Here is a 21,680-nt window from a genome sequence, read left to right as displayed (position 1 = left end):
CAGATATATCTTGCCTTTTCATTATCAATAATAATTTTATGTAGCTATCATCTTTCCAAGGACACAGATCCAGCCTTTATGTCTCATAGCCAGGTCTTAATCTAGAGTTCTTCAGCTGAATGTGGTAACCATGTGGTGACTTAAATCAAAATTAATTAAAATGAAATAAAATTAAAAATTTAGTTTCTCAGTCCCAGTAGGCGTATTTCCGAAGCTTAATGGCCATATACGTCCAGTTGTGCCTCAGTAGAGTGCAAATGTGCTGTGCTCCCACAGTCACAGATGGCTGTGCCGGACGCTGATCTTTAGACATTCTGTAAAGAATGGACTCAGGTGGACAGCCAAAGGTTTCAGCCTGACGTATTGTTTTGGCATGTGGGGCAGATGAGCATCTCCATGTCCACTAAACTCTTCCATCAGGTCAAGATGGGGACCGGGAAGTGGTACTTGCCTAGCTCCAGTTTCCAGCCTCTGACTGCATTAGTTTAGGAGGGGACTCTACAGCTGCCTTTGCCTTTTCAAGGCTGGTTCGGCTAATCTTGAACAAGGAAAAGAGGATTTGATGACTTGGGCGGACATCCCTGTACCCTGACAGAGTGGAACTGCCAGGGTGAATGAGGGAACAGGCTTAGCACAGCTTATTGGCAGTGAGTGCTAAATATTTCAAGCCACAGGGCTTTTAGAATTTTTATGACTTAATTGTACACACTCTCAGGGCACTCAGAAATGCCCTTGGAGCCCCCAACTGTCTCAAGGAGTATTGAGAGGGAGCTATTACTTCTTGGGGAAATTTTATCCCTGGACAGTCTGCAGTGAGGAAGGTACTATGGGTTAAGAGTAGGCATTTGCACCATGGGGACCTGTTTTCTGTCCATAAATAGAAAAATGGGGTTTTTGTTTTTTTTCTTCAGTATCGAGGCCCTGTCCTTAGGGAGGATACCCCGAGTACCTCCCCTGCTCCTTCTAAGCTCCAGCTTGTGCCCACAGGAAACACATCAAGGAATAATATGAGCACACTGAGCGTGTCCACAGGCTTAACACCGCCATGTCTATTCTGACGTCACAGCCATGCTGTAATACAGCAGTACGGTCCTGAAAGACAGACCTCCGCGGGTTCCGGGATGAGACTTTTCTCAAACTTACGTGATACACAGCCGGGCCAGTAAACAAATCATTTCTCTCTTGTCGTTGCTTTTTGGCTTTCTCAATCAGTCCTCTAATCAATAGTCGTCCCAACCAATGAATTCCCAGAAAGAGAGGCTGCACTTACCACTTCGGAATGTTAGATTCGCAAACACGAAGTAAAAACCTTCACCTCCTTATTAGTTATTTCTTAATAATTTATTTTCAAAGTAATTTTTCTAACCTCAAGCCTCTAAAGTTACATGACTGGATGAGATCAAAATAAATCTATATTACCACAAATTTCCACGAATGTAATTGTTGTGGTAGGTTGCAATTATTTAAAATATCCCAAATAATTTACTTATAAATTATTAGAAAATCTTAACAGCATTAGTTAAGATTTTGAGAAACTTCCTGTTTCTTTATATGAACCAGATCACAGATAATCAAACACAAAATCCATGTGCTGAACCATATATAAATGGGCCCAAACACATGGTGTATGTTGGGAATGCAGACTGAGGCTGAGGTAACATATCCAGTAGTGTACTTGCTAGACATCTTTCTTCACAACCCCCACAAGTTCACAGAGCACATACCCTCCCTATTCAATTGGTGATGGATCAAGGGGAAATAAAGCTTCTCAACGTCCCTCACTACAAGTTTACAGCAAAGCTTAATAATAAAGATACAGCCATGTTTTCGTTTTTATCATTGCTAACACATCTAAGTTCAGGTGACTGCTCAAAACCTAGAAATGCTTGCTAATGATAGAAAAAAAATGATTTTAAAGACACACTAGATAAAATGCACACAAGTTCTCTCCACCTTCCTGTTTGGGAGGGGAAAAGGTAAGTTTAAATCACCTTCACCGGCTATTTGCCCGATAAATTCTTTAATTTAACAGTTTTGGGTTTTCGTGTTAATTTGTCTGTTCATAATTATAGACAGCTCTCACATTCACCTCCAGACAAAGACACCGACACTGACTTCTTTAGCCCCTGTGTCAGCTGCTTCGGTAATTGAGGATGTTTGGTGTGAACCCTGTGTCTTCCTTAACCTGGTGTGGCTGGTACTCCGGCTCCTGCCCCAGCCTTGCTGTCTGAGGCAGCAGAGCCCTTATTATTCAGCTGATAAATATCCCCCAAAGCAGAGTCGTTCATAACAGAAATAATTAAATAGCAGAATTGGTTAGAGATAGCATCCATTCCTCAATTAAATGTAAAAGCCTTCTCCGTTAGACTGACTTGTTTTCACAAGTCACACCGGCAAGCCTTTGGAAAAGAGGCACGGCCACATTAAGATGGCGTCGTTAGGCAATACATTTATGTTGAAGCCAATTAACCTTTTGTCGGGAAAGTGTCCGTGCTGTAATGGCTTGGCTGGCCGAGGTCAGCCACTAACAGGCAAGGATGACAGCCCTGTCCCAGCCGATGGTAGCGCGGAGCCGGGAGAGAGGAGCCTCCTTCTTGTGTATTCCACTCTGCATTCCCGGGGAGCGCACAGCCCTGACCTATCCATTTAGGTAATTAAAGCTTCCATTTGGAAGTGTCCTGCAGGAAGGTGAAATCTGGGGGAGATAAATGGCTGTTGCTCTCTGCATCCAGCCGCCAGGTCCATCATTTGATGGACTGCTGGAAACAGGCCGGGTTGCCAGACTCTCATAAAAATAGAGATGAATTGGGCTGCAGACAATTCTCTAAGGCGAAGCAACTCTGTCATTTTCTTCTTTGAGGGCTATAATTTAATTGTTAGTCAAGGTGGACGGCGGACACAGGGGCCCTAAGAGCTCGCCCACCACCGCTCCTTTGCTGAGAAATTACTCCCGTTTATTTACTTAGCAGCCAAGTTTGTTTGGCATTGGGGTGTCACTCCCGAAAGCGCAGCTGGCTGTCACAGCTGTGCCTAGGCTTACCTTCCAGGCAATTTTGTTTCCTTTTGAGTCATGCTCAAGGGCGATTGGGAAGTCTCCACGCTCATAAAATTTTCGGAATGCGGTGGGCTTGGTTGGCCTTTCTTTAAATGCCCCTGCAGCTGGAGGGCCCCGCACCTTGAAGAGGGGAAAAAATACTCTTTAGCTTTTAAAACAGGCTTAAAACAAATCAAAACAAACAACCCCCCCCCAAAAAAAACTTTGCAGGAAATATGCTTGAAATAAAGTCCAAACTGCTTAACCAGGGACAACAGAAATCTCCCGTTAACACAAACATTTTCAGGGGCTAGTTTGTTTCAAGCTGCTAGACAAAGCATGGCTATAAGAGGCCACTTTAAATGTTACTGTGTGAGGAAGGGAAACCAGACTTTAAGGAACATTCAATAGAGTTCAGAGTGTTAAAAATGGTTACATCTATAATAATTGTGACACTCAGGTCTGATATATGTTGTTGGAGGATCATGAAATGACACATTTAAAACATTTCCTTTAAAGTCTCTATCTCTGTTTCTGTCTCTGTCTCTTTCCCTCTCCGTGTAAAATGATGGCCTATGTTATTATAAATATTAACAACGAAACTATAGACTATGATATAAAATGAACAGTAAATTAGAGAGTTTATAAAGAAGAAAGGTGACCTACTACACACACACACACACACACACACACACACACACACATATATATATGATGCATTTAGTAATCTCAATTCACCAGGAAACAATATTATAATAGAATCTCAAACTGCATTCTTCATTAAAAAGGAAACACTTTCTATAGAATTATTCACACTGAGTGTTATTTTTTAAATCTTTATTATCTATATCTGAACTAACCCACTAAGTTATAGAACTGAATGTTAAATAACCTATTTATAAAACTGCAGTCTACTGAACTGTTACAGTACAGACAGACAAAACATGCTTATCCTTCTTACTAGCTATAAAAAAAGGTAACTACCAGTCCTTTCCTATACTAGTTTAAGAGAATCATGATTTTTCCCTAAGAATACGGACAAATTGGCAAATAATTTAGCTTATTTTTTGTTATATTAATTTATAATGTTTCTGTTAAAACTTCAGTTTTAAGAAATACATTAACGTCTGCAATATCGTCATAAAGTACATACAAAATGTAGGATGAATACATTGTCTCTAGTCCATAGATGAAAGGCAGCATTTGGAATTGTGGGACATTAAGAAATAGGAATGTAACAGGATGCTGAAATGGAAGACACGCACTTGTTAGAGTTCCAGAGGCAGTCTTACAGAGAGCTGACTCCCCGTGGGAGGTTTCTGAGCCCTGAGCTGGCTATGGAAGACACTGTTTATCTTGTTGATGTCACCAGAGCTACATAGCTGAGATCCCTGAGCTGAGATGCACTTTTGCACCTCATCAAGTGCAAAATTACATTTATGAATTGATTGGGACTATTTTTTTTTGCTAAAATTACTTAAAAGAAAAAAAAAAGATTATCATGTACCAACATGACACCATTTTAACATCATCAGAAAAAGTGACAGACTAAAATCTATAAAGAGAAAACTTGGCCAAAGTAAGTTGTCATGAAAACACAAACACATTTATTGAGAGTGACAGTGCTGTGGTGCCCGAGAATTGATAGAGTGTATGGATGGATGTGTATATTGTTATTAGTGTCTTTAGATGAGTGGGCAGCATATGTCTCCTTTACTTGATTTTATTTCTCTTCTTTGGCTTTTTCTGGAGATAATTGTAGATCCCCATGCACTTGTAGGGAATGTTATATGAACCCCATGTGATCTTTATTCAGTTTCCCTGCGGTGATATAGACTGAGAAGCTATGAGACCATGTCACAATTAGGTTCCTGACAATGATCTAGATGATCACAGGATCCCCTTTTCCTTAGGTAGCCAAACCCTTCTGCATCAGTCCCAATCCCAATTTGTTATCTCTTGGCAGCAACTTATCATCTCATTTCTAGAATTTGGTTATTCCAAAGAATCATACAGTGCATAACCCCTTGGGATTGACTCCCTACCCAGACAATTTCTGGAACATACATGTTTTTCCAAATGCTTCAATACTTTCTAATACTACAGAGTATTCTGTGCCATGGATACATTACAGTTTGTTAAACATTCACCATTAGACATATCTGGGCCGTCTCCTTTTTGGGGCCAGCATAACTAAAGCTATGAAGTTTTGTTAAGTGGTCATTACCAAGTAGAGTTTCCCTACACCCCCTCACTTTCTTTGTCCCAAGGCTTTTAAATTTGGATGAATGCCATGTGTTTTTTTCCCCAAAATGTGGAAAAATTTCCAACATCAATTAATATGCTTGTATGATTTTTCTTCTGTCATCTTTGATAACGGAGGTTTGGGATTTGGGAAATATAAATCCTATTTCCTCAAGTTACCCAGCTATTCAAATCATGTTTCCTATTGGGTGAATTATGGTGGCTCATATTTTTGAGGGATTTGCCTAATTCACCTAGATTATCAAAATGATCTGATAGCATGTTTCTCATGTTTGAAGGATATGTAATAACATTCATAATTCATTTCTGATACTTGGCAATTTGTGTCTCTTTCGTTGTCAGTATATAGATGTTTACTGTCTCTCTATAGAGACTCATTCTTTGCCTCAATGTTTACTTTATAGTGTGTGTTTTCACTTTCATTTGTGTTTATTTCCGTTTTTCCTACTTGATTTGCAATTATCTTTCTTTCTTTTAATGGGAGCTTAGATGATTGATTGGAGATTTCCCCTCTTTTTCAATGTTGGCATGAACTGCTGGAGTTTCTCAGCACTCGCAGTGAGAGCTTAGAAGTCTGTTAGATAGCACATCATTTTCATAAAGTCCAATGATTCAGAACTTCCCTGGACTCCCGTGTATTATCTAGATGTATTTGGATGACTTCGGGTTTTTAAGTTCAACAACAATTTATGATCCAGAACATGAGTTAATATGTAGCCATTCATAATACATATGTATTCTCTGTTACTATTTAGGGTGTTCTAGATATTTTGATTAGGGCTTGTCCTCATTAGACTTCTATTGCTGTGATGAACATCATGACCCAAATCAAGTCTGGCACAAAAGGGTTTATGCCAGCTTACGGTATAGTCTATCACTGAGGGAACTCAAGGCAGGAGCCTTGGAGACAGGAACTGAAGCAGAAGGCATAGAGGAGTGCTGCTTGCTGCTTTTATTTCCATGGCTTGCTCAGTACACTTTCTTATACAACCCAGGACCACTTGCCCAGGATGGCATTGCCTACAATGGGCTGAACCTTCCCACGTCAAGCATTAATCAATAAAAGGTCCTACAGATAAGCTGATAGGAGAAATCCCTCTCCCCAGAAATTTGTAGGCTTGTGTCAAGTTAGCAAAACCTACCAGCTTGGCCTATTTCCTGATAAAGTTGTTGCGTTTCTCTGTACTCTTCATCTCCCGACAGCTGTTTTATAGGTTGTTGGAAGAGGAGTGTCTCCAACTTAAACTGGGTTTGTCTAATGCTCTGCATATCGATAAATGCTTGTTTCACACATGTGGCCTACTCTATTCTGATATGTACACACACTGAAGACCCTATGACTTTTTGGTAGAATGACCATTTTTAATGTGGTTGTTTCTAGACTGACTTCTGTTTCATGATGCAATGATCCTCTCTGCCTCTGAAAAATTTTCTTTGAAGTTTACCTCATTTAACATTATTATAGCTATGTCATTTTTTTCTTATAAGCAGAGTTGGGATACTAAAGATATTTTAACATTAAGCACCAGAGTTAGGAGAAAGACAGGTGCTCTGGAAAGAGTAAGATATATATTAGAGCACAGGTTGGGGGTACCTTTCTTTAAAAAGTTAATTAAAATTCTCTTAATTAGCATTTAGTTCATGTTATCATTATCCATTTCCTTAAACTTTCAATATAACTTTCATTATATTTGAAAATATTTTTAAATAATATAACATTGGGTCATGTAATGTAACTCACTTTATCAATTTCTGCCATTTATTTGGTATTCTTAGATCACTTACATTCAGTGTATTTCTACGTTAAGAATTAAGTATGTCAATTTCATTTGTTTTGTTTTCTCTTTGTTCAAATTAAAAAAAAATTTTCCTTCCTGTGAGTTAATTGGATGAATTTAGAGTTACATTTTTATTTGATTTACAATTTTTATAGTATATATCAATACAAAGATTTTTATAGTGATTGGTCTGACTATTAGATTATATGTGAATAACATGTCTTAATTATTAGTATGTTAGTAGCTCTTGTGAAATGTAGAAATCTTGTATCTCTACATCTTCAATTATTTCTATTACTAGCTATTCATACTTTTGCATGATTAAGAGCCACATCAGAGACTTTTATGATTTCTTCTTCAACTGCCAAGAAGGAAAGTTGGAGACAATGCTCTTAGAAGAAAAGCCTGGACCCAGGTTCTCAGGAGTGGATTATTTTCTTTCCGACAATCTCACTTGCTCTCAACCTTAGTGTTTAAACTATCATTTGTACTGACTCATATCTCATTGTGTCCTTCCTCCCCGACGTCCCTAAATTCTTTCTTTGATGCTTCCTTTCTAATAGAGCACTCTCTTAGACACTCTTTCAGGATAGAAATGCTGAGAACACACTCTTGTAGTTTTCAGTCATCTGAGAGTGACCTGGTTTCTGCCTTCAAAAACAGTATTTCAGCGGGTCACAGCATTTGCCGCCCACAGCTCTTTCTTTCAGACCTTGAAAAACAGCACTGCTTCCATGCCGTGGTTGCCAGAGACAAGTTCATTGTCCTTCAAAGTGTCTGTTCCTCAATGCCCCCCACTGCTCCTTCCTTGTCTTTAGTGTTCAGAACTTTCTAATACACCTTGGGATGCATTTCCTGTTTGAAAATTTCTCAGCTCCATGAATCTGTAGATTATACCTTCCTTCTTTGGATGATTTTTCAGACATGACTTCTCTTTCTCCCTTCTTTTTATTCTGAAGACACCAGACTTTACATTCTTATTATTTTTCAAGGCTTGTATCATTGTTGCTCAGGTTGGGTGATTTCTGCTGCTTAATATTCATATTTGTAGAATCACCCTCTGCTGAACCCAGTCTTTTTTGCTGAATATCAGTTATTATTTCTTTTAATTCTGAAACTGCCACTTGATTTTTCTTTATTTGCTGGGAATTTCTATTTTTCTACTATTTTCATCTCACCAAAGCATTGTTAGCAATGGGTGGGTAATTTCCATTTTTTTTAAAACACATATCTAACTTTTCTGTTGTTTTAACACTGATAATTATTGGTTGTATATTTTTAGTCACCTTGAGGTCTTGCTGAGTTTGGGTGTGATATGAACATTTAGTGATTTCATATTATGAAATTCAGAATTTATTTTCTTCCCTCCTCATCCATTTCTTTCCCTCGTTTGACACCGATAACCCTCTTGCACACTAGTGCTGTATGGCTGCTTTCATCACGGAGAGGAGAGAGGCTATTGGAACTCATCAGAAAATTACAGGAAGTCAAAAACACTGCAAGACTCAAGAAGTCCCTCCCCAAGGTCACACTTTTCCAAGCCATAAACAGCTGCCAGAGGAGGCAGTTCTTGTGCGTTGTCACCCATGTGGGGGTAGGCTTTTCTTTGACGCGGCTGCCTTTGAGTCCTCCATGTTCCTCTATATAATGAACTCAATGGTCCACTGACAGACAGAGGTAGAATTGCTTCTCTGTTCTGGTGTCAGTGCCCTATCTGCAGTGAGCAGATATCTGCATACATGGACCCATGAAAAGTAACATATCAGCTAGACAAGTGCATTTTAAACCTTCTTTTAAATATCTCTGCAGGGTTGTGGTATAAAGTTCATTATTTATAAACTGGGATAGAAGCATTCATCCCTGCTTGGATCAGAGGAAAGACCTTACTATTCATACTAAGAAAGGGAGTGGGTTCTAGCACCCATAAAACCCATGACAGCTGCCCGAGTTGGCAGTGAGTAGTGCTCCATTCCCAGCACCACCCATGGTGGCTGGCCTCATTCCCACTGGACAGTACTATGATTTCTGCCTCTCCACTGGTATCCTCTGATGCCACTCTGGTGGAAAGAGGGCAAGTCTCTTGTTCCTATTAGATGGGATACAAGGAAGTCCAAGCTTGCCAGTGTCTCTGTTGACATCATAGGCTTGGGCACCTTCACTAACTCTGGAACTGAAATGGACAGTGCCACCTTTCAAACCCTTGGATACAACTATTGGGTAGATATTTGATAACTAGTACTTTTTGAAGTTTTTCTTTTTCTGGAAGTCAATTGTTTATGCAGTAAGCCTATCTTCATTTATTTGGAATCACCTTTGCTTGCAATCATCTTTCCCCTTTGCTTTATATTTATTTTAAAAATCATTTCCCTTTCCCTTTTTGTCTCTTCTACTATACATACTGCAATCTTTTTGATTCTGAACTCAAATGCTAACTGTTCAAATATTTGAAGGAAATGAACACATTTCTCTCTAAGGAAGCCTAGGAGGCTTTTTATAAATTGATACAGACAACTTACAGTTCTTTCTTCCCATAAATTCCCATGTACTCCCTACAGGAATGATCCATGCCTGAGGGTCCATGGAAAGTCTATGTTTGAAGAGGATTTTGTAAAGTAACCTGTGTTAATACACAATCACTCAACAGTAGCAGGTTCTCCCCCTTGAGCATCTGTCATCTTCTGTCTTTATTTTACTGCCGTTCATTTATTTTAGCTTTTAAAAAAATATTAATTTTTTCATTTCTGCTATGCATCTATTTCAAATGAATTATTGTTATCTCAAAATTGCAGTTTGTACAAACAAATTGGACATTATTAATTAGGTCTCCTAGTGCAGTAGTTGGGTCCTCTCATTATGTCCTTGGAGAATACTTTCTTTGTTTCAAACAGATATTCTCTGTGTGTGCTTTATACGGGAATGTAGCATACATGCATTCCATCCCAAATAATTCTCAGAGCCTGTTCATGAAAAACCAGATGAAATACAGAGTGACTCCAGAAAGAGAATACAGGTGTTATTACTAGAGACCACACAGGAGATGAACACTGGACTGAGCAACTTCCAAAACATAGAAAAATATTGTTAAGGATTCTTAGGTAAGTTCTATATTGGTGGAAGAGGAAATACTGTAAATTTTATTTCATGTCTTAAGATTTCTACTCTGATTTATTATAAATAATATAAAGCAAACAAGGACCCATAAATCAAACTAGCTTTGTGGGAAAATGCAATTAAGATTGCCCGAATGGTGGGGACAATCCGTAAACCAATTAGGAAGAGTGGATGTCACAGCAGAATGCTTTTAATAAAAGCTAATGCACTTGGGAAGCAAGATATTGAATGCAGTTTGAAATGACTTCAGATGACAGAGTACTTTATATGCCTGCATTTATTGAATGTTCTGTAATGGATTTAGGACTTAGATCACTGTATCTGTCATAGGGCCACAAAAGTAATAATAATAAGTAGGAAGGAATTTAAGGCTCTCTCAAACTCTCCATCATAAAATGTGAAATTTTCCTTTTCATTATTTTTATTCTTAAGCATAATCTGGAGCTATAAAAAGAAAGGAATTTTATTCCAAATGGAAAGTTGACAGTGGATAATTCAAATTAGTCCATTTAGCTACCTCACTAAAGCACTGGTACCAGAAGATGGCAAAGGTCATAATTCCCAGTTGCATAAGCTGCAAGCTGGAGTTGTAGTACATTACAGCACAGCTGTTGTCCAGTAGGTAGGCATCACTGCAGTGCTTCTGAGTTCCTGCTGGACTGTGAGCCCTGGTCTGTGGTGTGTGCAGCCAGCACCGTGCATTCTGATTCAGAGCCGATGCAATTCAGTTTCTGCTCAGTTTGCTCACTGTAATTGTTTTTGCTCACCCAAAGTTCTACAGTGTCTAAGGTCACCAAATGAACAAATAAAGAAAATGCCAACAGAATTAAGATGATAAGCAGATTCAATAGCGGGAGAATGTGGAGAAAGCACACAGCTTTCCACATAGCAAAAGTGAGCTCTGACCACAGGGGCATTGGTGAGGGGACCTTTAGCCATGGATCAACTTAATAATGAAACCGTTCTTATGGGACAGGGTGTGTGTGTGTGTGTGTGTGTGTGTGTGTGTGTGTGTGTGTGTGTGTGTGTGTGTGTGTGTGTTTACAGCACTGTAGAGGTACACATACTGTGGATTCCTTAAAAAGCAGACATTGTAGGCAACAATCAGTGGCAGGGAAGCTAGCTTTCTTTTAAGAACATTGTTCTGTCAAATCCAAAACACAGAAATATAACACAAGACTTTCATATCTATACATCATATTGTTTTCAAGAACTAATAAGATGTCCTGTAGTTAAAAGTGCAGCTGGGGCATGGCATGATGGAAGGTTTCAGTGAGGGTGGTATCTGTAACAAAAATAAATGCCTTCATGTGTGTGCTGTTTGACTAATATTACTGGCATACATTTTCTATTTTTTTTAACTTTTTTTGTTTGTGGATTTCACATGATGCATCCCAATTCTACTCATCTTCCCATCCCCTCATTTCTACCCTCTGCCCTTGCACCCTCACCACCATAACAAAATTTGAAAGTAAAACAAAACAAAACAAAAACCCCCAAAACAAACAAACAAAATTCTCTGCGTGAAAGATGTAATGTGGCCCAGTGAGTCACACAGTATACCCTCTAGTCCATACATCTTTTTTGTAAGTGTTCATTGCAATGAGTCATTGGTCTGGTTTGAGGCTTCTGGCTTCTGCTACCTGGCACATATTTTCAACAAAACCTTATGAGTTTGTTTTGCATACAAAGAACTCAAAGAGGCTGGACAGGCTGCTATGAGTTATACTGTTCAGTGACCAGCTCAAACAGGCTGCAAGCCCTTCCTGTCTAAAGAACATGCCCTCAGTTATGGTGCTAGATGTGGATTTAGGCAAAAATGCAGAGAATCCCCTGACATGTGTAAAGTTTATGGGGTTCTGTGGGGTTTGAGGACTATCCTTGACTGAGAACCTGAGGCAGAACTAAGACTTAGGTCCCAGTACTAAAAGGTCACAAATAATCTGTGTAAATCATGGAAATCAGAACAGACCGAAGAAAGCTTGGAGGAAGATTTGCAATCAGTTATAATTCTACCACCAGTTAGTGATTTGATAATTCCCCTTCTAACGTTTCCAGAAACGTATGTCCTGTAGATATCATACTTTTACCTTTCTTTTTTTATTTTCACGTTTCTTTTCTGTGCAATATGCTATGCTTTTGCTACTGATATTAAAATTTCAGTTTCCATGGATAAGCAAATTTCCAACTACTGGCAATTATATTTTGACTATCTACCCCCCTTTCCATTGTAATTATACTGCTAAGCACTTCTGGCGTATGTTTTCTGTACTTTGTATTATTCTCTTAGGATAAGTTCCTCTATTTGAAATATAGGATAGAGCTTATGCACTTCATGATTATTCATATAGTTATCCAAGAGGTTCATGTTCTCAGTGTAAGTTTGAATACATATATCTGCAGACCTGTGCTCTGTCCTTTTCCACATTGGTACCAGTTTGCACAAGCTTCATGTTATAAGGTATTAAATGCTAGGCTGCTGATGCAAATTGTTTTCTTATCATCTTTGCCTCCCATTTTATTTATTCAGCGTCTGAAGGTTTTGAGACTTTTATAGGAAAGCCCCTCCGTCTTTTATTTGCTCCCACTGCCTCCAGCTTTGCTTCCTCTAGGTCATTCCTTTGTGTGCCACACAATGAATATTCAAAGAGACTAATTAAATTATATCTCTCATCTGCTTATGGTCCACAGATGATTTCTTATTGACATGTTGCAAAGACTCTTGGGAGCGGATTGCGATCTCTGCGGTCAGCCCTGCATAGGCACCACAGCAGCACCAGTCGCCACCAGACGGAGCCAACCACAGTGTACCTCGCCTCTCTTCATTTCCATGAGCCTGCAGGTAATTCTCTCTGTGTGTCACGCTGTTCTCTCCTCTTCCCTCTCTCCTGAACAACTGGGTAATGACTGTTAATTCAACACTGGGTACAGAGCCCACCTCTTCTAAAAAGTCACCTCCCCGCCCTAGAGTAAAATCAGACGAATACTTCTTCACTCATTTATGGTATAAAGAGCTAGAGTTAAATAGATAAAGAGCCCATTATGCAAGTGGACAGCCAATGAGAGGGTTTGCCTGTGATAAGATGGTGGGTTCTAGAAATTAACCGTTCTCTTAAAGGGAAGGGGGGCATGTACAGAGAAAACAGTAAGAACCCCAGATGGCCCCTGAATGCTCAACAATAAGATGGTTTTATAGGAGAATAGGAAAACACCCAGGAAGAAAATGGAAATGAATAGCATTGTAAGAATTGGGGAATAGGCTTTTATTTTAGGGATTCAAGGATGCAGGCAGGTAGCTTAAGAAAAGAACTGAAGCATCCATCTGCCATGTTACTCTAGCAGTCAATTTGGCTGGACAGAGAGCCAACTCTAACACTGGTGCTTCCAGAAGTGGTTAGATCATGAGGACTGACCTAGACAATGGTTTGTCTACTGAGGAACTGTAATCTGACTAGGCTGCTGGGAGGTGGTAAAGGTGAGAAAATTGAGCATTGAGTAGAGGGAGTGGATGACTGCGGTGTGCCTAGGAAGTGGCACTCTGGCCCTGGCCCCTTTCTATTCATTGGCTTCCTGGCTGCTGAGGGGTGAGCGGCTCTCACCACCTAATGCCCTCATGTCTCAGCCTCACCTCTGGCCCAGAGCCATGGAAACTTCTGACGCTGCCAAATAAATAAATCCTGCTTTTCAAATGGTTTCTCTTCATTAACAAGATGCTGAAACATATAGCATCTAAGCGGAGAAACAATGGTTCAGTGATAGGGTGGGACCAGACTCTATCCACACAGCATCTAAGTGGAGAAACAATGGTTCAGTGATAGGGTGGAACCAGACCATATCCACACAGCATCTCAGTGGGGAAACAAGGGTGCAGTGATAGGGTGGGACCAGACTGTATCCACACAGCATCTCAGTGGGGAAACCATTGTGCAGTGATAGGGTGGGACCAGACTGTATCCACACAGCATCTCAGTGGGGAAACTATTGTGCAGTGATAGGGTGGGACCAGACCGTCTCCCATTAAGGAATTAAGGGGAGTATTAAACTAAACCAGATATATTTTATAGGAACCAACCTACATTATGGCATGTCAAAATATGAATTATTAGCCAGGTGTAACTGTTGAAGTAGAGAAAAATTAATGGCAATTAGAAATCACGCAGGAGAAGTAAACAACACTGGAATTAATACATTACTGAACTCCCCAGAAGCACAATGTGTTTAAGAATAGAAGATGCATATGTAACTAAGTTTATCAAAAATGGTCAAAGCATTTGTGCAGCATTGATTTTTTTCAGTATTTAAACATTCACAAACTCTCCACACTTAGGAGGCTGAAACATGAAGACTACCACAAGTTTGAGGTCAGCCTAGGTTACACAGCAAGATCTTGTCCCCCCAAAACCCCCATAAGTCATAAATATGAATATACATAGAGGCCCAAGATAACACAAATTTAAATGCGCTTAAAAACAGAGGTAACAGGAAGATGGCTCAGTTGGTAAAGCACCTGATATACAAGCATAAGGACCTGAGTTCAGATCCTCCTCCACATCCACAGTGGGACAGAGACATACATGGATTTTCAGATCAGACCTCTTCGGCCAGACAAGCTAGCCAATCTGAGAGCACTGGGTTCAGTGAGAGAGCTTTTCTCAACAGGTAGAGTGGAGAGAAACTGAACACACACACACACACACACACACACACACACACACACACACACACACACACGAGAGAGAGAGAGAGAGAGGAGAGAGAGAGAGAGAGAGAGAGAGAGAGAGAGAGAGAGAGAGAGAGAGAGAGAGGATAGGATTGCGAAGTTACTCCTAAAATAGATTTTACATACAGTCACAAGTCATAATAAGCCTTGGTATTACTGGAGACAAAAAGACAAGCCAAATATACTATTTCCAATATAGATATAAATTTAGATAATAAGATATATCCAGAATCTGTAACAGAAATAAGAATGTGGCAAGTAACACAAAATGTCAAACACAAAATGCATCCTCAGGAAGCAACCCCTTGTCTTGGGAGACACTGTCCTTTCACCAGGAAATGTTATTTTATCTTTACTGTTTGTCTGTATTTTTCAGTATCTCCAAATAGAAATACAGGCTCCTGTAAGCCTGAATTTTATATAACATCAATTAGAAAAAATTATCCAAGAGGCTATACCCTAGATTTGTTTATTCCTGTAATTTATAGCTAGTAACGATTAGCTTACAAGTGATTCATCTGAATTTTCTATGTATTTCTTATATGTCAGTAACTATTTATTGTTCCACACAACTTTATAACTAAAATTTCAATACTGATGAATCAATGTATTTTCCTTCTGTGTGAAATATCCATTACAAAATACATATTTCTGCCTTCGAAATTCATTTGTACAAATAGAAAAGTTTCACTAAAAATCTACTGTTTCTGTGATATTTAATGAAATAATTTCATTTGGCTAAAAGCACTCATAGAGGCTGTTTGATACAGTTAGTATGAATAAAAATTAAAGCCAATTTTCTGTATATGTAATGAAAAAGACTTAAGTTAGCACTATATAATGATTATGACAAAACAAAATTTTATGATGCAGTTTTTATGATGGGTAAGTTGAGGAACATATAATGCTCTCAGTGTAAGATAGGATCTAAGTTAAAACCTCTTCCTTACTGGCTAGCGTTCAAACCACCAGAGGGAACTGAGCGGGCTGCTACAACAAGAAAAGGCACCATGGGTCTTGCCCATCTGAAGCCTATAAACCAGAAGGCAGGCAGGCCTGCCAGACATGTCCACCTATGTAATAGCTGCTTTACCGCTGACGAAGGGACCAACTGCCCTTTGACTGGATCTGAAGTTGGTTCCATTGATGGGGAGGGTACTAAGTATTAAAAAATCAGCTACCAACCAAGGTCTTGGGAGGGCATAGGCCCACGCAAGGAATTCATCACTGTTGTTAAACCAAACTGGCATCACACTGCCTCCTAAATACATAGACTTCTACTTGTAGACAATAGCTGTTTCCAGCCTCATTCAGAACACCCTCCCCTTATAACGTACAGTGGTGAATACAGATGTTGAGAATAAATAACAGTTTGGGGCTTAGCACAAAACAAGACATTTGTTCCACTCCCTTCAAGGCTCAAAGACCATTTCAGAAGAGGGGGCAGGAAGCATGTAGGAGCTAGAAGATATGGGGAAGGGCTGTGAAATGGCCAGTCTCTGGACTCCATATCACCACTGAACCGTTAATTCACAGCTGTGCTTACCTGCAGTGAGCCCACACAAGACTGGCCCTATCAACAACTATTCATGGAAGAGGGGTACTCGCGGGTCCCTACACTTTACTGCAGCGCTGTTGGCTGCTGATAGAGTCTGGGAAAGAGGGGATCATTGTTTTAGCTGTGTGACTACTTCTGAGCCTACCAGACTCAAACAAATAGCTCCAAACTATGGTCACAAACATCCCTGAACAAAATCGAAGGACGTGGATATGAGAGAAAGATTTGTGAGGAGTCAGGGTAGTCAATATGTGCTGTGTATATGTAACTAAAACATAATAAAAATGATCATAATGTATAGTGATATGACAAATTTGTTCATGAAAAATTTAAGAAAAATGGTGTCAGGCTTCGATTTTCCATTTGACAATATATTTTCCAGTGTCTTGTTTCCAAAAGGATGCGTAGCCATGAATGGAGGTCAGCCCAGCACAGAGACAGCTTCAGGATGGTGCGGATGAGACTCTGTAACACTGAGTGGGGGAACTCCTGGGCCCAACTTCCTCTTGCAAGTGAGGAGACCCCTGCCAGACCCAGATTTCTCATGGGGCAGGACTCTCTTTCAGACCCAGCTTCTTCATGTATAGAATTAAAAGAAATCATTGACTGGCCTCTTAGATTCTTTCTACTTCTCTGTCCCCTTACACATGTGTTTATTAGATGAATATGGAAGATATGCAATATTAAGAGAAGTCATAGGCTTGTAGAAGTAAAGATGGTTAAGGTATACATGAACTCTTTTGTTGGGCTAAGAAAATACATGCCTGCTGATGTTTCCAGGCTAATTTTTCTTAGCTGGGTTAAGAACAATATTCCCTTTTCAGAGATGCTGATCTCACTGGGTCCACTTGATTCACAAATGCTTCTGCAATAGCCTCCTTCCACGTGATATAAGGAAGACACAAGGGCTGGGAGTCAATTACAGCCAGGGCATTTAAAATTTGTGAATAAACCAGACACTTGGAGCTTAGAATTTATTCAGCATGCTGTTTCTCAATTGCCTAAAACTGTCCTTATATCAATAACTAGATTGGGCATCTATCTCATTTATAGCATTTTTTGTTTATATTAATAGCCCATGATGTTCTTTTAAATTCTCCATTGTGGAAGAAAAAACAAAGACTGACAGCCTTTCCAAACATAATGAGATGCAATAATCAAATGACAAAAGAAATCTTGGCAGTTCAAGGCTCACAAAATTTACTTTCAAGCTACCCCATTCCTGCAGTACAATCTAGAAAAGGCCATATATTTAAGGCCCCAAGTGTGGGTCTTGCTATCAGCCTGTCTCCAAAGAGTCATCAGAGACTTCGGTTTAGACTGTATTTAGCATCTGTCTTAGAGAACTGATAAAATGCCGGAGTGACCGACAGCTTGGCTAATACACTGTCGCACCTAGCACAGGCCAGAGAAGTGAGTGGGCTAACTGTGAAGAGAGAATGCAAATGGGTAGGAGTTCAGAATACCTTTAAACTATATTCTATTCTCACAGCACCTGTAATGATGAGAGTGTGGAAAACATGTTCCTACTGAGACATGGATCCCCTGTATCTTGCAGTAGTTACTTCTTACTGAATAATTAGACTAAAATGTGGGGTTTGTATATCTGGAGACACCATTACCATTTACAATGCACATATTCTAAGCGTTTTAATAGAAAAATTGAGAATCCCGTGTCTAATGATGCAAGCCGGTATTTTCCAGAAAGAACCAGCTGCCTGCTAAAAGTCGATTTTTAGAACTGTCTGCAATAAAACATTTATACTGGCAAAAATGTTCCACTTTCTAATCACTGTAAAATAAAGTACTTTCAAGTTTCACACAATTTTCAGATATTACCTTAATGAGTTAGAAAAATCTTCAAAAATCAGATGAGAAAAAATATGCAAAACATCCTTACCCCCACAAAGCACAGTCATTACAATTTAAGTGGAAGATGTCATAATAAACAGCAGGTTTAAGCCCTACTGGTATTGTGCATCCCACTTTGGCCCATTCAATAATCAGAGACGTACTAAAAAGTAAAAGAGAAGAAATACTTTTTTAACCTAAAAAGCATGTTATGTCCTTGATAGAGGATATATCACTGACTATTCACACAAGTGTACTTTTCTTTTTTAAAAATAATCTTCTTTGATAACACCCATTTTATTTTTCATTTGTAAAAAAATCGTCTGTGGCCAAAATAAAGCTCAGTTATTTAGATGGAGATTAAACTTCTGCTCACTCCACTGAGGGTAAAGCTGACCTAGCATCCTCTAACCATCTTAATTAACAAAAGTCATCAATCTGGGAGCTTTACCAATGGCCTCTATTGCATTCGAAGATATTCCTCCTTGCCCAGTCATAATCTATTTTAAGTGCATGAACATGGTTGTGTGATTTGAATTTTATACAAGCATTGCATACATTTGTAATTTGACCCCACACACATGCGTGCATGTGCATACACACACACACACACACACACACACACACACACACACACACACACAAACCACTCACATTGCCTGAGTTAGTGAGGAATTTCCATATACATCTTTTCTTTGAGATACTTTGCTGTATGTTCTTTTTATGTATACAACGGTATATGAATAACCATAGACAACACATCTTGATGTTAGAAATGCAAGAGGTAATAAGAAAATGTCCTTGTGCTACCCTCCTTTGGTTCCTTGTGCTAATAATAACCGGTACTAATATCAAGTTAATATGATTTCTAGCATAAACAGTTCCCCCTTTTTTTTCCTTTATCCTGGAACTCATACAAACACAGTAAGATAAATAAAAACAAAAATGAGCTATAAACTTCATTTATTGCTAAGAGAAGCTTTGAGCACCAGAAACAGCGAATCTAAGGCACAGCTTACATGAGAGTAAGGAGAAAGAATAGGCAAAGAAAACAGATCATCGGTTGAGTCTTAAAAAAATGGCTAAAAGTTCATTTCTGGTGAAGAGAACATGAAGAACAAAATTTGTTTCTTTCTTGCAAGTATGGGTGTAGACAGGGCTCCGAGAGGTTTTTCATACCTAGTTGTAGGTCAGAGAAGCAAGGAGGAGGTCCCTCAAATAAACACATACACTGGTAATGTCTGCAAGAAAGACTTGGATCGGGAAGCCCGGAGGACTGCTTCTTCTACAACAGGATCCAGGAATCTCCTGCAAATAAGGGTCTAGGCAGGGGCGACGCTTCAGTGTGAGGGTTAAAACAGGGCCTGGCACAGCATCAAGACAGAGATACTAGGGGGAAAAAAAGCACGGAAGAGCAGCAAAGCTCATCCTCTGCCGAAAACCACCATGCGGGGCTGGGCCGGGCTCTCTGCCCAGCGTTTGAGATATACAGCGAAGGAAACACGTCCATGAACGACGACGACCAAGAAAGCAGAAACCTGAGCTTTACGATAAAGAAAAAGATGGTGGTGTGGTGAAAGACAGAACTGGGGCCATCAGGACTATGAAAACAAGCATTAATGAAAATTCAAATATTAAACGTGGAAGAGAGGAGGCAAGCGGAACAAGATCATCAACAGGCCGGACGTGACAGAAATACGGGAAATGAGCGCTGAGGAAGAGAGACAGTTTGGCCAAGGCACCCTGCCTTGTCATAACTGAAGCCCCCAGGAGGCCCCATGCAATAAGAGTTGGACATCTAAACAGATGCCTGGCCCCTTTTGGGTTTAAAATAAAAGCTGTTTACTCCAAACAATTTGCATCTTTCCCTAAAAATACAATATCTGTAATTCAGAGAAAACAAGAACAAAAATGCTCCCTAAGACATGCATGTGGATTTGTTACAATAACAACAACAAAGAGTGGTTTTTGTCTGTCTGTCTGTTTGTTTGTTTGTTTTGTATGGTTAGTTAAAAACATCAAGCCACTTGTAAGATAGGGTTGCCTTCATACACTTCCACTCGGCTTCACATACTTCCCCTCACTTGTTCCATGAGGGGCAATGGGTAAAATCTTGTAAGACTCACAAGACATGAGCAGCAAAGTGCTATTTCCAGGATAATGTCTCTTCTGGTATTAATTTAAGGAGGAGTAATTTTAGAAAACTGAAAATCTCAAGGAAAATGATTGCACTGACCCACTAGAGGAAACCACTAGAAGATAAACCTGAGATGGTAGAAGAGGCCCGGTGGGGTGGTGAAAGTTCATGTATGTAACCAGATGAGTCGGAACTTAGCATTGGCCTGAGGACGGCAATGCAGAATGTAAATAAATGGTAAACGTCAAACACAAACCATACAAACACAGCTGGGAGAGAGAGCAGAGCATGGGAAGCGGACACTGCGTTTTTCTTGCCATCACTGGCTGTCAAAGGTCATCACCTAGTCTATGTGACTGTGTTGAACAGCATCAAGGTAAGGAAAATGACACTACTGCCTAAAACTGGGTGGTGTCGGAGAAGGTGACGCAAAGAAACTGTGCTGGTTATGTTCATTGTCACAAACAGTCCATAGAGAGGGCCTCATGCTCTCTGTTGCCGTGTGTCCTCCAATGGCTCTGGTTTTCATCCCTGGGGCACTGCCTTAGGGACTGTGCCCCAGCAGTCCCTTTACTCAGACTCTTCGGGATGGCTGTTTGACTGAGGGCCTTAACCTCTTTGAAATGGCTCATCAAATCTCCCTTCCTGAAAAGAGCCTCCTAACTACCCCCTTAACAAAACCGTTTCCTCACTTTGGATCCCAAGCCTACTCAGTCAACTTTTAAAGACATATTATTGTTATTTTTAGTTATGTGTATGTGTGTAGAAGTGCAGATACCTGTAGAAGCTAGAGGTTTCCGATGCCCTGGGCTGAAATTACAGGCAGTTGTGAGTCACCCAACCTTGGTGCTGGGGACCAGACTCAGGTCCTCTGTGACAGCAGTATGTGCTCTTCAGCTCTGAGCCATCTCTCCAGTTCCTCAATGTGTTCTTTCTCCTTTGTACACAGCATCCATCTCTTTAACAAACTTGAGAAAGACAGTAATTGCCTTTCTATTTGGACTAAAGGGCAAACTCCATGAGCACCATTAGCTGTCATGTTCCCACCTTAAATTAATAGTGCCTGGTGCAGAATAGGTGCTCAACAAATATTTGTTGAATGAATACATTAAGTAATTTGATCAAATGGTGGAGGTGATGTTAAGAATAAGGATAAACTATACCATTAAACACATAGTACTGGATGGATTATACATTCATACAAAAAGAAAATATGATACTATATG

The 21,680-nt window shown here is 39.7% G+C and overlaps 1 protein-coding gene across 1 annotated transcript in view; it reads right to left on the bottom strand.

Annotated features, from left to right (window-relative positions):
* Pacrg (parkin coregulated) overlaps positions 1–21,680 on the bottom strand; it is a 475,516-nt gene that overhangs the window by 399,745 nt on the left and 54,091 nt on the right. Inside the window, exon 2 of the mRNA XM_006975901.4 lies at positions 3,041–3,175. Coding sequence (XP_006975963.1) covers positions 3,041–3,175 — 135 coding nt within the window. The remainder of the gene's footprint in view (positions 1–3,040; positions 3,176–21,680) is intronic.

Source organism: Peromyscus maniculatus, chromosome 16 (assembly GCF_049852395.1).
Source record: "Peromyscus maniculatus bairdii isolate BWxNUB_F1_BW_parent chromosome 16, HU_Pman_BW_mat_3.1, whole genome shotgun sequence".
NCBI lineage: Eukaryota > Metazoa > Chordata > Mammalia > Rodentia > Cricetidae > Peromyscus > Peromyscus maniculatus.
This window is presented reverse-complemented; position numbering and strand designations above follow the sequence as displayed.